Genomic DNA, 14,842 nt, shown 5'->3' on the forward strand with positions numbered 1-14,842 from the left:
AGGGAAAACACTAAGCAGAACTTGGACTGGAGTTGGTGTACTGCACCAAAGTCAAAGACTCTGGGGTGGGGGTAGGGGGAGGGTTCAGGTCCTGGACCATGATGGCAGAGGAGAACCTAGTGGGGGTCAGATTGTTATGTGGAAAACTGAGAAATGTTATGCGTGTACAAACTGTTGTTATTTTACTGTTGACTGTAAACCATTCACCCCTCAATAATGAAATAAAAAAAAATATATATAATCATACAACAAGATATACCATGGAAATAAATATCCTTCCTAAGAAAAGTGGTCACATAATTACTATAAACTCCAGAGTCCCAGATTCATCACCCAGCCAGGAGAGAAGGTATTCATGAGAGTAATAATAATCCCAATCGCTTATGCCTCCATGCAGTCCTTCAAAGACACCAGGGAAGAAAGCCTGGCTGCACGGAAAGCGGGGTGTGTGTGTGTATGTGTGTGTGTGTGTGTGTGTGTGTGTGTGTGTGTGTGTGTGTGTGTGTGTGTGTCTTTTTGGACGCGGGACGAGTTACCCTACAACCCCTTGTGTGTCCTGCCAGCACAACCAGCAGGTGAAAGGGGACAAGGACAAGGACTGGTCGTGTCCCCAAACAGCTGTGTCCCAAGGGGAACTGACCAGGCAGCGTTGGGGACAGAGATAGGGCGTTGGCCGCACTTCCGACAGGGACCAGGAAAGAGGCCGCTGGTTGGAAAATACAGAAGGCAGCCCCCCACCCCGCATTAGGGAATTGAAGGTGAGATTGTAGCTCGTGGGGGGCGGGTGGAGGGTGAGGGTACAGGAGGGTGGCTTGTGGGGGGGCCAGGGGCAGTGCACTTTGTCCTTTTCTGCAGTCCTGGGGGTCTCATCTGAGGTGGCGCGCCACCAACTGAGACCCCAGGCAGAGGGTTGGGGGTAGGGATGAGGGGTGAGGGGCAGCTCTGTCTGGTGCAGCCTCAAGCGCCAGGGAAGGAAATCTGGAGCTAAGTCCGGGTTCCCTGAAACACCGGACGTGAGGGGGCACCCCAGTAGCTGTAGGTGCCCGCACCCCCAGCGCCACCCCATTTCTCTGCGGCTGCACCCCGAGAGGAGGCGCCACCTGGAGGGCTCTGCAGGGTCGGCCGGAGGGGCGTGGCCAGCGGCTTAAGGGGGCGTGACTCTGGATCCGGGGGCGTGGCGAGGGGCGCGGCTCGGGCGCGGGTGGGTCTCCAGGCCCAGGCTGCCTCCTCCTGGGCGCAGAGCGCGGCCCCTGCCCGCCGCCTCCCGCTATGGCCCAGCGCGCCTGGGGGCGCCGCCCGCTGCCGCTGCTACTGACGCTGTGCGCGCTGCTCGGCCGCCTGCAGGTAAGGCCCCGCGGCGCCGCTCCTTCTAGGGGGGCTCCGAGGGCGGGCACTGGGGGCCGCCGGCGGCGGCTTGCGCGGTGCAAGAGGGCTGAGGCGGGTGGAGGCGCGTCCGGGAGCAAAGAGGGGATCACTCCCTCTCCATCCCCGGAGCCCCTCCTCACCTCCCAGACCAGGACTCGAACCCTGGGCGCTTCCAGTTGCGCCACCAGCTCTCAGACTTGGAAGCCGTTTCTTCTCAAACTTTTCCGGAGGTCCCTGCCGAGAAGGAGGGGTGCAGAGAAGCGGGGTGACCGGCCTGGTCACCTCCCCCGATCTGGGCTGGGGTTCGGGCTGTGCCTGGAAGTTTTAGATCTTTCCTTCTCGCCGGGCTGCGCGCCCCCTCCCGCCCTCCGTCTCCTGGACCACCTTGCCGAGAGTCCCTTGCAGGGCGACACCGAACCGGGCACTCACTGCAGAAAAGCTGCCCTGAGATTTCCTTGACACCCCCTCCCCCAGTTTCGGGCCCATCAGTTCTGTTCTGACCTGGAGAAAAAAAACCAGGCCCCCGCTTGTCCCTTAACACCCTTGTAAGGACTTGTAAGGATATTCTGGCAAAGCTGTGCAATTGGAGAAACCGAGGCACTGAGTGTGTGTGGGGTGGGCTGCTTCTGGCTGGTGAGGGAGCTCGGTGCCCTGGACCTTAACCCAGCAGGGGCTAGGACTGCAGGCAGTCTCCCTCCCAGGGGCGAGACCCGTGTGGGGCTCCCCAGCCCGGGATGCACCCGGGGCTCCCCCCTGGGTATTGTTGACCGCATGGCCTTCGCTCAGGGAGGCGCTGGCGGGGCGCTGGTGGTGCCCCCAGACGGGTGTTCCTGCCTGGCTGGGTGCCCCCCCACACCACTTCCCACTTGTCCCCAGAGCAGCTGCCGGGCCACAGCGCGCCCTGGGGTGGCTCCCGCGGGGGGAGCAGACCCGAGTTTCCGTAGATTCAGGGTGGTTCCTTCTTTGAAACAGTGTCCACCGGCTGCCACCAGCCCAGCTAGGCAAGACGGACCCGGGACTTAGGAAGGCGGGGACAGACTAGTCAAACTGTCTGGGGGGAGCCAGCCGAGGGTTTGAGAGCCAAGGAGAGTCTGGGCTTGGGAGACAGCATAGTGGCTCTGCAAAAGACTCTTCATACCTGAGGTTGAGGTCCCAAGTTCAGTCCCCTGCACCACCATAAGCCAGATGGTGGCGCACCTGGGTGAGCGCACATGTTATCATGCATAAGGACCCTGGTTCAAGTCTCTGGTCTCCATCTGCAGGGAGGAAGCTTCAGGATCGGTGAAGCAGGGCTGCAGGTGTCTCTTTCTCCCTATCTCTCGCTTCTCCCTCAATTTATCTCTATCATATGCAATAATGATAATGAATGGTAGCAACATGCAGGGGTCCAGTTGACTCTCCGAATGCAGATTCCTTCCTGCCTGGGCATTCTCTTAAGAGTGGGTTGCTTACGGGGGAAAGAAGGCGGAAAAACTTCTGGACGTTTTTTCCCATTTCATTTTAAGTACTTCGGTTGTTGATTATTTAAGTGTTCAACAGGTTGAACAGGGTGCTTCCTCCAGGGAGCAAGAGGACCAGGCTCCGAGCCTGCTGGCCAAGATGTCAGTGCAGAACTGCCTGTAGCTGCCATTGCAAAGGCCACGTGTGCGCCTGCGCCGAGGGAGCGTGCGCCGGGTCCCAGGCTGAACAGCTGGTGCGGTCCAAACTAGTTTGTTTTCCAGGGAGACATTTCAACAAGTGCTGGTTCTCCTCCCTTTCCCTTCAGGCCGCTTGAATTCTGTACATTTTTTTTTAAAAAAAGCACAGCTAAACAGGAAATTGTTAACTTATATTGGGACAGTGCCAATCAAAAGACCAGGGAGGCTTCTCAGCTCTGTGGTTTGTCCCTCATCTCCGGAGCGCAGGGCGTGGGGAGCAATCCACTCGCTCTGAAAGGTGGAGGTGCCTGCAGATATGTCAGAGGCCCCCCCATCCTGTGCTTCCATACTGTATATGTCCTTATTGCTCCTGAGGCCGATCTAATCCGTGTTTTTTTTTTTTTAATTTTTAAGGATTCTTTCTTACTTTATTTACTTTATTGATAGGACAGAGATAAGTTGAGAGGGCAGGGGGATAGAGAGGGAGAAAGCGACAGACAACACTTGCAGACCTGCTTCAGTGCTTGTGAAGCCTCCCACTGCAGGTGGGGACTGGGGACTTGAACCCTGGTCTTCATGCATGGTAATGTGTACACTTATCCAGTTGCACCACCACTGCCTGGCCTCAGCCAAACTCTCGGTGGGAACCCTAGCCGTTTTGTTTGTGGTGCATTGATGTGGGTGACATCTGCATGCTTGTCATGGTAGGAGAGGCAAGTTACACTGGGTTGGTCCAATCACTTCTAGGAAGGGCTTTATCCACAAGCACTGTTTCCTTGACACTCAATGAAACAGATTCAGGCCTAGCCTAGAAGGCTGTCAGTCCTGCCTTTGAAAACATCCCTATGATTTGCTCACCCCCGAGAGGGAGTGCGTTTCCAGACATGATGACAGACTTTGGCCTACAGAGAAAAATATTCCCCAGCTTGTGCACAGACCATTCTGCCGTTGGTTGCCCAGGAGGACATGGAGTGTTGTCATCTGGGTGCTCGATCTTGGGAAGCATTGCTTCTATCCCAACGTCCTAGTCTGAGGGGAGCCCCTTGCCCCCCCCCCCCAGGATCACAGCCATTTGTGGTCTTGCTCCCGCCCCTGAGGCTGTGCACACAAGAAGCAGAAGACAGAGCCAGCCAGGCCCAGACAGGGTGAGGTGGTTATCACAGTAATTGCAGGTGGCAAGAGCGGTGAGGAGGGCGCTGGGGAGCACGGAGCGTGTTGGCGGGAATATAGTGGGAGGAATCCTTGAGGAAAGGGCCTCTGGACTTTGGAGGATGAGTAGGGAATGGAAGGTTCTAGAAGGAATGCTGGCTAAGAGATGGTTGAGGAAGGCAGCTTTCCAAGCTGAAAGAGGAGGAGCTGAGTCATTTGGGTCTAAAGGCTAAAAAAGAGAAAGAAGAAAGAAAAAGAAACAACCCCTATGTTTATGGCCCTCGGTGCTATGCAGACAGGCAATAAACCTTCCTTTATGGCTCTTCTGTGATAAGGTGTGTATGGCCCTCAAAGAAACACCACAGAGGAAATCCCCGAGAGTGTGCTTGGTGGGGGTGACACTGGGGTCCTTGGTCCACAAGCGTACCGCTCTGCCGCTCCCCCCACATGTCCAGGAGGCCAGCGTCTGCCCTGTGTGAACTGGGCTTCGCAGACTCATCCATCCATCAGCGGACTTTTCACTCCTCTTGTTGATGACAAATGTTCCAAAGGATTTTCTTTCCACTTAGGGCCAATCTGGATGAGCTTGAAACGCTTGCAGTGATGGTGAGGAAATACACTTGCTTCCCCCCCCCCCCCCCCCCAGTTATCTAGCAGAGATTCTCATGCTCGGGAAACTAAAACAATGAGGTATGTTTGGGAGGGTCAGGCACGGGTTTATGGGGCGCTGACAAGAGAAGTTCCGTGCCAGGGCCTCCTTGCAGACAGTGTTGTTTTAGGGGTTCTGTGTGAACTCGATCTTCCAGCCGGAAACCTCCCCCACCAACGCCACTGCTGTTCTTTTCCTAAGTTGTGAAGCATGTGGAAAAAAAAGAATGTTTTTTCCCACGTTAACTATCCAGGGGGCTGGGTGACTGTCTGGGTGCTTCTGCATGTGGGGGTTGGGGGGGGCATCTGCCCCCCCCAAGGTCACAGGTTCTACAAGAGATGTGTCTGTGCTCTGAGAGGTGGAAGGGGGCTGTCTGCTGTCTCCCCAAAATGTCTGATCACTGCTAAGAGAAGTAACCCAAGGAACACCCATCTGCCTGATCCCCTCTGGACCCCCTCCCTGTATTCTAAAGTCTGCCTGTAGAATCTCCTGCCGCCCCTTACAGCACCTTTCCATTATCCAGCTGGTTTGCAAGAAGTTCTTGATCTTTTCTCTATTTTAAAATATTTTGGAGGGGCACGTGGTGGTGCACACACATTACCATGTGCAAGGACCAGGGTTTGAGTCCCTATTTCCTACCTGCAGGAGGGTCACTTCACATGCAGTGAAGAAGGTCTGCAGGTGTCTCGTCTCTCTGTCTCTATCTCCCCTCCCCTCTCAGTTTCTCTCTTATATAATACTAATAATAATAAGGGGCCGGGTGGTGGCGCACCTGGTTGAGCATACATGTTACAATGCACAAGGACCCAGGTTCCAGCCCCTGGTCCCCATCTGCAGGGGGAAAGCTTTGCAAGTGGTGAAGCACGGTTGCAGGTGTCTCTCTGTCACTCTCCCTCACTGCTTCCTCCTTCCCTCTCAATTTCTGGCTGTCTCTATCCAATAAATAAATACAGATAATTAAAATAATAATAATGAATATAAAGAAAAAAAGGAAAAATGGCTCCTGGGAAGGGTGGACAAAGAGCCCCCAGCCGTAACCCTGGTGGCAGTTAAAAAAAAAGTTAGGAGTCAGGCTGTAGCACAGCTGGTTAAACACAATGGCGCAAAGTGCAAGGACCAGCGGAAGGATCCCAGTTCAAGCCCCCGGCTCCCCACCTACAGGGGGGTTGCCTCACGAGCAGTGAAGCAGTTCTGCAGGTGTCTGTCTTTCCCCCTCTCTGTCTTCCCCTCCTCTCTCCATTTCTCTATGTGCTACCCAACAACAATGACATCATCAACAACAACAGTAATAACCACAACAATGATAAAACAACAAGGGCTGCCAGTGTCTCTCTTTCTCTCTCCTTCTATCTCTCCTTTCCCTCTCAATTTCTCACTGTTTGTCTCTACCCAGTGAATTAATTAATTTATTTGTTTATTGCCACAAGGGAGAGAGGACCAGAGTGTCTCTCTAAGACATGTGATGGTGGAGATTGAACTCAGGACCTCTTAATGTACCTAATGCTTTACTCTGTGTCACCTCCTGGGCTTTGTCCTTGACCTTAGCTATATGTCCCTCTGCCTGCAGCCCTCTCCTAGGCTCCCCCCCAGCACCCTAGAATGACTTCAGCTCAGCTGCTGTACCTCCTTGCACAGGGCCCCCCAGATAGTCAGAGCAACTTGGGGACAGGAGCCTGGGCCTAAGGCTCTCAGCCAGCTTTTGAGGTTTGACGCAGTGTGAGTAGGTGGAGGGTGAGGTGACACCCAACCCCATATCTCTGTCCTCATTCCTGTTTCCTGCCACCGCGGTGGGTCAGTTGGCTTCCCCTTTTCAAGGCCGAGGTCTGGCTGTCCCCAGGGGCTGGCTTCCAATCACAGCAGCACCCTCGGGTGGAGAAGCCCAGGGTGCCCCTGACAGCAGCCGGGTTCTGACTTTCTGTGTGTGTGTTTGGGGTCCCCTGTGGTCGGTCAGCTCTTGGTCTCCATGGGCAGCCACATCTGGCCACACATCTGGCTCGATGGCAACAATCATGCTGAGCTTGTGTCTAGCGTGTCCGTTTATTTTCAGTGAGAGGAGTCCCAGTAGGTGGGGCTGGGGACTCTGCAGCTGACTTAGGGTGCCATGGTCAGGGGTGCTGCCAGGTCTCTCAGAAGCAGGTAGTTAACCACAGGAGGGTGCTGTGCCCGGGGCAGGGGACACCCAGCCCCAGGGGTGTGTCCTCTAGCCTGAAAGCAACAGGGACACTGGGCTTGGCTGTGCACGAGTGGCTGGTGTCCCATCTACGGTAGGGACACGGGGACCTCTAGAAAGGACAGCATCCCTGGACTCCAGAGCCTGTAATCAGTAGAAGCAAAAGCCTTTATTTATTTTGCCACCAGGGTTATCGCTGGGTTCCTGCATATGAATTCACTACTCCTGGAGCCCACCCTTTTTTTCTTTATTTGATAGGACAGAGAGAAATTGAGAGGGGAAGAGGGAGCTAGGGAGGAAAAGAGACAGACACCTGCAGTACCTGCTTCACTGCTTGAGCAGCTTCCCCCTCTGCAGGTGCGGAGGCAGGGCTCGAACCCAGGTTCTTGTTCACGGCTACGTGTGCATGTGATCAGGTGCATCACCTCCTGGCCCCCAGCAAAAACCTTATTATTGTTATTATTATCAATTTTATTTTTTACCAGAGCACTGCTCAGCTCTGGCTTATAGTGATGCTAGAAATCGAACCTGGGACTTTGGATGTCTCAGGTGTGAAAGTCTTTTTGCGTAACCATTATGCTGCCTCCCTAGCCTAAAAAAGCCTTTAGATGTTGGGTCTGTGTGGGGAAGAGGAGTGTCTGGGTCAGATCCAGGAGACAGTGAGGAGGCCATGCCCTGGTTCAGGGAGTCTGTAAAGGTTTGAGGTTGGTGGGGGCAGAGGGCATGAGAAAGAAGCCCAGCTCAGGAGTAATGTTCAGGCCAGCGGGGCAGCTGCCAGAGCTGGAGACACGGGCAAAGGATGTGGGCTGGGTGGCCCTATTATTGAAGCAAACAAACCAAAGGGAAAGAAAAAAAGAGATGTGGTAGAGGTCAGAACCACCTGCCTGACGCCTTGGGGTGTGCTTTTCAAGGACATTTCTGCTTTGGTTTAAATTAGAATGTACTCCAGGGTCACGTGCCTGAGGGTTTTTTTTTTTTTCTTTTCCCTCCTCCTCCTCAAGCAGACAGTCAAGAAGGATGAAGTTCTGGCTATGGAATTCCAGCTTCTGTGGTTTCTTTCTCTTCCCTGGGAAACTGAGACAGAGTTCTTTAGACCACGTGGAGGCAGCCAGCAGCCCTGCTCCCTCAGGCTCTGGGATCCACAGGAAATGTGTGTGTTCTGGAATTTAGACCCATTTCCTGGCCTAAAGGTGTCTTGAATCCCAAGTTCAGGATGTAGGCAGAGCTTTACAACAAAGAGAGATAACAGCCAGGCCAGCAGAGCAGGTGTGACCTGACCTGTGGTCTGTGGTCCCGACTCCCTTTTCACTGGCCCCAGATCTGTCACCTGTCCCCCTCCCCCTCCCACCCCCCACTGATGTTTACCTTGGAGTCAAACCCAGAAAACAGTAGCAGCCTCCCTCACTCCCTTCCCCTCCTTCTGCAGGGGGGGGGACTTCACCAGGGGTGAAGCAGGTCTGCTGGTGTCTCTCTATCTCTTCCTCTCTTTTTAAAACAACTTTTAAAATTTATGATTGGATAGAAACAGATAAATTGAGGGGGGGGAGACAGAGAAGGAGAGAGACCTGCAGCCCTGCTTCACCACTTGTGAAGCTTTCCCCCTGCATGTGGAGACCAGGGGCTTGAACCTGGGTCCTTGCGCAGTGTAATGTATATGCTTGACCAGGTGCGCCACTGCCTGTTTCCTATTATTTCCCCTTCTCTGTCTCCCTCTTCCCTCTCAAGTTCTCTTTGTCCTATCAAAGAAAAAAAAGAAAAAAACAAAAAAGAAACAGTGGCCACCGAAGCAGTAGATTCTTTATGTAGGCACCAAGCCCTAGCAATCACAATGGTGGCAATAATAAAGTAACATAAAATAAAGCTACGGCTTCTCACCTTCTTTCTTTAATTTTTTATTATCTTTATTTATTTATTGGATAAAGATAGCCAGAAATCGAGAGGGAAGGGGGAGATGGTGGGGGGGCAGGTGGTAGCAACCTGGTTGAGTACACACGCTATAATGCACAGGACTCAGGTTCAAGCCTCTGGTCCCTACCTGCAGGGGGAAGGCTTCACAAGTGGTGAAGCAGGGCTGCAGGTGTCTCTCTGTCTCTCTCCCGCTCTGTCTACCCCTCTCCTCTCAATCTCTCTGTCTCTATACAATAATAAATAAATAAAATAAATATTAAAAAAATAAACAAATTTAAGAGAGAGAGAGAGAGAGCAAGAGAGAGGAAGAGAAACACCTGCAGCACTGCTTCACCATTTGCAAAGCTTTCTCCCTGCAGGTGGAGACCGGGGACTCAAACCCAGGTCCTTGCACAATGTAACATGTGCGCTCAACTGGGTGTGCTACCACTCAGTCCCCCTCACTTGCTTTCCTTGTAGGTGGCAGGGGCCTGAAGTGAGCATTTCCCTTCCTCTCTGCCCAGCTCCTGGGACATCCCCCAGGCTCCCCGCCCCAGCCCCCCCCCCCCATCTTGGCATAGCAGGTGACAGCACTACCACAGAACCGCCAGGTTTCTGAGTAGCAGGAAGATCCAGCTGCAAAGAAATCTGCCCTTTCTGTTGATCCGAGTAATAAGTAATAATAACAGGACATTTCCTGTGTCCGGGGCCACTTCCTCAAGCCACCAGGGAAGGGAAGACTTTCCATTAAAAATGAGGAAGAAAAAAAACCCTCCCTTCAGCGTTGGGTGGCTTTGAGGGAAGCAGAGAGGGTGGGATTGGGGAAGTCCTAGACCCCAGGTCCTCCAACCTCCCCCACATGGGAAAACCGCCACTTCCGTAGGGTCCTCATTCTTTAATCACGGCGTTCTTCTTTCTTCTTTGGCCTGCACTTCACACTTGTGAAATCTCATTACTCCAATACCATGCTTTTTTTTTTAAAAAAAAATCTCTTTTATTTCAGTTATAGAGAGACAGCAAGAGTGGGAGAGATGCAGCACTGGAGCTCCCTCTGTTGCTGTGGCACTCCCATGTGGTGCTGGTCTCAAACCCACTCCTACATGGCAAGGCTTGTGCTCTACTGGATGAGCTATCTTCTAGCCCCTATTTAAAAAAAAAAAAGATTTGCTATTCTATTGCTGGCTGTTGTTAGCAGCTCACTTCAAAGTGTGTGGCTTGGGTGCCAGTGACATTAGCTCACCTGCTTAGAGCACCCGCTTGGCTGTGTGCATTGCCCAGGGGGAGACTTGGGCGCTATGGTGTCTGTCCCTCTCTCCCTCTGTCTCTCTGTCCCTAGCTGTAAAAAGTAAGCCCAGAGCAGCAGTAAAGCCCTGGTGGTAACAGACATGAAAGTGTGTGTTTGTCTGTGAGTGCCAATTCCTACTCAGTGAGGAGAAGCTGACAGAGAGTCCTTCCTTCCTCTCAACTCTGCACCCCGGATGCATGGGGGGACCCCTGTCTGGAGCCTGAGAGATGACTGGGAGTTTGCTCCCCTGTTAGAGCCCAGAGACTTGGAAGTGGTGCCATTCTGACAGGTGTCAGGAACCGCTGAAGCCAGTGAGTATGTGTCAGCCCCATCCTATCCCCAAGTGTGTGTTTTCTGGGTCCAGGGTCAGTCAGTCTCTCTCTCTCTCCATACAAATACTTGGATAGAGACAGAAAGGAATTGAGAGGGGAGGAGGGAGAAATAGGGAGACAGAGAGACACCTGCAGCCCTGCTTCACCACTTGTGAAGCTTTCCCCCTGCAAGTGGGGACCAGGGGCTTGAACCTGGGTCCTTGTGCTCTGTTAAGTGTGTGCTCAACCAGGTGCATCACCAGCCTGGGTCCAGTGCGTCTTTGTTTTCACCAGTCACCGGGAAGGTTCCCACCCCCAACTGTCTATTTGCTCTGTCTGCCTTCTCAGGCCTCTCCATGGGCTCCCTCCACTCCCATTAGGGGTGGCTGAACTTGACCTGGCCCACAAAACCCGAGCCCCAAGAAGACAGTGTGGAGAGCAGAGGCGATGTTCTCTGCCTGAGAGCCCCGAGAGGTCCCCGAGGTGGGCTGGGGATGCTGGGTTTCCTTCTTTGTGGCTCAGGTAAAGCCAGATGAGGTGCTGCCCAGGTGCTGCCCAGGGCCAGATGCTGTCACGCCAGCATTTGCAAAGAGGGACAAGGCTTTATTGTCATTTGAACCTGCGCTGGGGGAGTTACTGCTCAAACCACCCTCCCTAACCTGCGTCCCCCTTTCAGGAGCCTACTGTACAGGTCAAGGGGGAGGAGCTGGGAAACTGGCACTAGATTTGGGGTGGCAGGGAGGGAGGAGGACGCTGACCACCCCTGAGGACCAGGGCTCCCCGGGAACCTGGAGCCCACAGGTTGGATCTGGTTTCACTATTTCATGGTGGAGCTGGGCCCTTGAGTCTGAGCGATTCCGTTGCTCCTGGGCTGACTTATCTTTGTTTTTATTTAAGAGAGGGAAGACAGTAGATGGGGAGAGGGGCAAACTCTCAGCATAGTTCCTGCTTCATCATCTGTGGAGCTTCTCTCAGTGCTGTGGTGTTCCCACAGGGTGTCAGGGCTCTAGCTGGGGACTTTATGCATAGACACACACACACACACACACACACACACACACACACACACACACACACACACACACACACACACACACACTAGCAGACGAGCTGTTTCTCAGGGCAGATCAATAGGATAAGATCCCATCACTGGGGGTGGAAGAGGGTCTAAGTGAGTGTGTGTGTGTGTGTGTGTGTGTGTGTGTGTGTGTGTGTGTGTGTAGGTGGGGAGGCGGTGCTGTATAGTTGCAGATGAATGGTGCTCAGGCACTGGGGCTGTGCCCCGTGGAGTGTCTGCCCCTGGCTCCAGCATTTGCAGCCCCAGGAAATGTGTTAGAAATGCTTGTTCTCAGGCCCTGCCCCAATCCTGCAGCCGCTTCAGAGCCTCTGTGAGAGTCAGAGATTCCTCAGGAAGGGGCTGGTGCTGGGTTCCGGTGTAAAACGACTGCATGAACACAGCTCAGGGGCTGGGTGGTCGGGCACACACATTATTACCATGCATGAGGACCCGGGTTCAAGCCTCTGCTCTCTACCTGTGGGGGAGGGGGGTGGGGGGAGCATGATGAGCAGTGCAGCCGTGCTGCAGGTGTCTCTGTCTACCCCTCCCTCTCTGTCTCTTCCTCACCTTTTCATTTCCTCTGGCCTATCAAAATAAAAATAGAAGGAAAGATCCTATGGGGCCCACCTACAAGGGGTCCATTATGTTGTTCCTGATGAAGATGACCAGTGACAGTGGCTAGAGGGATCTGTTAGAGGTCTAGGCCCATCATGTCTGTAGGAATCCCAGGATTCCCTGACTAAGGCCCCAGGTAATGGGGTGGCCTGGTAGTAACCAAAACATCCATCATTAAAGGATGCCAGTCTTTTGCCCTTATCCGGCTTTTGTAGTCCTTACTTTGTCTGACAAGGAAAGTTCAGTGGGGAAGCAATTGCAGAAGCCAGACCTTCCACCTTCTGCACCCCATAATGATCCTGGGTCCATACTCCCAGAGGGATAAAGAATAGGAAAGCTCTCAGGGAGGGGAGGGGATACGGAACTCTGGTGGTGGGAAATGTATGGAATTGTACCTCTATGGACTTGTCAATATTTTCATTTTATAAATAAATTTTTAACAATATAAAAAGAAAGAAAAAACAAAAAGGAGAAAAAATGGTTGCTGGGAGTGGTGATTTCATGTAAGCACAGAGCCCCAGCCCTGGTGGCAATTAAAAACCAAAAACAATGTAGTCCAGGTCCATGTCACCCCAGGATATACTGGAGGCCCCCAGAGATGGCTTCTAGCGCTCACTGCTCCTCACCAGGCAGATGAGAGAGCGGCCGCACAGAGAGGCCAAGTCACTGGCCTAGGTTTGCACAGCTCTCACGTGGCAGACGGAGCTGGGGTCTGCTCAGCCCCTGGGGACACGGCCTCTGTTGTAACAGCAGGCTCTGGGAAGCTACGGGGGTTAGGGGATGGCAGCAAGCTGGAAACACCATGGCCATTTGTAGGTGGGGCTGCCCGAGGACACCCTGTCCTTAAGCAGAAGTCAGACGTCTAGTCGGCCTGGGCCCTGGGCCCGGGGCCGGGTGCCTCGGCAGGTGATCGCTGACTCAGGGGGAAGAGCAGTGTGATGGCTGAGTCACCCCCACTTCCTGCACCCTGGCGGTACTGCAGCCTTGCACCCCAGCTCTGCCAGAAACTGGGGGAAGGGGGGTCCCAAGGGGGGCTCCAAAGTCACAGTGCAGCTCTGCTGGGGGGCTCATACCCACCACCTGCCAACCTCATCTAGCTCTGGGCCAGCTGCCAGCCAGAGGACTGAGTGCAGCTCTGCTGTGTTTTATTTTATTTTAAAATATATTTTAGTGACTTATTATTTATTGCATAGAGCGCCTGAAGTAGCACTTCAACTTCACTACTCCTGGAGCTTCCCCTCTTATGTGGGGCCCGGAGGCTTGAACCCAGATCCTTATGCACTTTAATGTGTGCCCTCAGCAAGTGCTCCACCACCTGGCCCCTTTTGTCTTTTTTTTTTTTTAACATTTATTCACTTATTTATTCCCCTTTGTTGCCCTTATTGTTTTATTGTTGTAGTTATTATTGTTGTTGTTACTGATGTTGTCATTTCTGGATAGGACAGAGAGAAATGGAGAGAGGAGGGGAAGACAGAGAGGAGGAGAGAAAGACAGACACCTGCAGACCTGCTTCACTGCCTGTGAAGCGACTCCCCTGCAGGTGGGGAGCCGGGGCCTCGAACCGGGATCCTTATGCCGGTCCTTGTGCTTTGCGCCACCTGCGCTTAACCCGCTGCACTATCGCCCGACTCCCCTTTTGTCTTATTTTATTTTTGCCCCACCAAAGTTATCGATAGGGCTTGGTAGCCCACACAGGAATCGAACCATTCCCAGCAGCCATCTTCTCTCTCCCCTCCCCTCCCCTCCCCTCCCCTCCCTTCCTCCTTCTTTTCTTTCTTTCTTTCTTTCTTTCTTTCTTTCTTTCTTTCTTTCTTTCTTTCTTTCTTTTTCTCTTTCCTTTTTTTTTGATAGAGACAGAAAAATCAAGAGGGACAGAGAGACAGAGAGATGGATATCTGCAGCACAACTTCACAGTTCTTGAAGCTCCCTCCCCTACAGGTGGGAACTAGGGGCTCAAACCCTGGTCCTTATGCATTGTACTGCATGTGTTCCACCAGCTGCGCCACCACCCAGCCCCCTCATCTGCTGCATTTTCAAAGGTTCTGTGTGTCTCAGTGTCGCCCTGATCACGATGACTTGGGGACTCCTCACTTGGCCCAAATGCCCTGAGCTCCTGTTGCCTTTTAGGCTAGTGAAGTGACATTGCCTTGGAACATGGGGGTTCAGCACCTGTGTGATTCCTACTGGGCTCTTTCCCGGCCCTCATGAAATAGAAGAGAGGGGTAGAGACACAGAGAGAAGGAGAGATACCACAGCACTGCTCCACCCATCTCGAAGTGCCCCTCTTCCCCCGTGCAGGTGCTCCATGTCGTGGCCAGGGTCTTGAACCCAGGTCTTTGTGCGTGGGTGTGTGTTCTGCTAGCTGAGTCAGCTCCCAGCACCTGACGAAGATTAGAAATTATAGGTGCCTGGAGCTTTAGTCTAGCTAGGGTGGATTCCAGTGAGAGAGAGAGAGAGAGAGAGAGGGAGAGATCCTCACTCCCAGCTGGGTAACAGTGGCAGCTGTCTCCACAGTTAGGAGGTTGGAGCCTCGGCAGAGAGTGTGGATTTTGCAACCCAGTGGCTCTGTCCCAGGTCCTCTGAACCTTTCCAACCCCAGGCTGAGGCATGTGAATTTAATTCAAAACTAGCAGGAAACGTGACAGCATCTCAGCAGGGGAAGTTAGGCAATGGCTGTGGTCCTTCAGAAAAAAATATAACATCCAGTCCTGCTCCAG

The 14,842-nt window shown here is 53.2% G+C and overlaps 1 protein-coding gene across 3 annotated transcripts in view; it reads left to right on the top strand.

The window, feature by feature from the left end:
- Positions 1 to 1,209: 1,209 nt before the first annotated feature.
- Positions 1,210 to 14,842, top strand: part of TNFRSF11A (TNF receptor superfamily member 11a) — a 72,860-nt gene continuing 59,227 nt past the window's right edge. For 2 of the 3 annotated variants that reach the window (XM_060173970.1, XM_060173971.1), the window contains exon 1: positions 1,216 to 1,344. In XM_060173970.1, coding sequence (XP_060029953.1) covers positions 1,270 to 1,344 — 75 coding nt within the window. In that variant the 5' untranslated portion in view covers positions 1,216 to 1,269. Of the gene's footprint in view, positions 1,345 to 14,842 lie in introns of all 3 variants that reach the window. The other variant, XM_060173972.1, reaches the window with a different exon arrangement.

The sequence above is a fragment of the Erinaceus europaeus genome, chromosome 15, assembly GCF_950295315.1.
Source record: "Erinaceus europaeus chromosome 15, mEriEur2.1, whole genome shotgun sequence".
Classification (NCBI taxonomy): Eukaryota; Metazoa; Chordata; class Mammalia; order Eulipotyphla; family Erinaceidae; genus Erinaceus; species Erinaceus europaeus.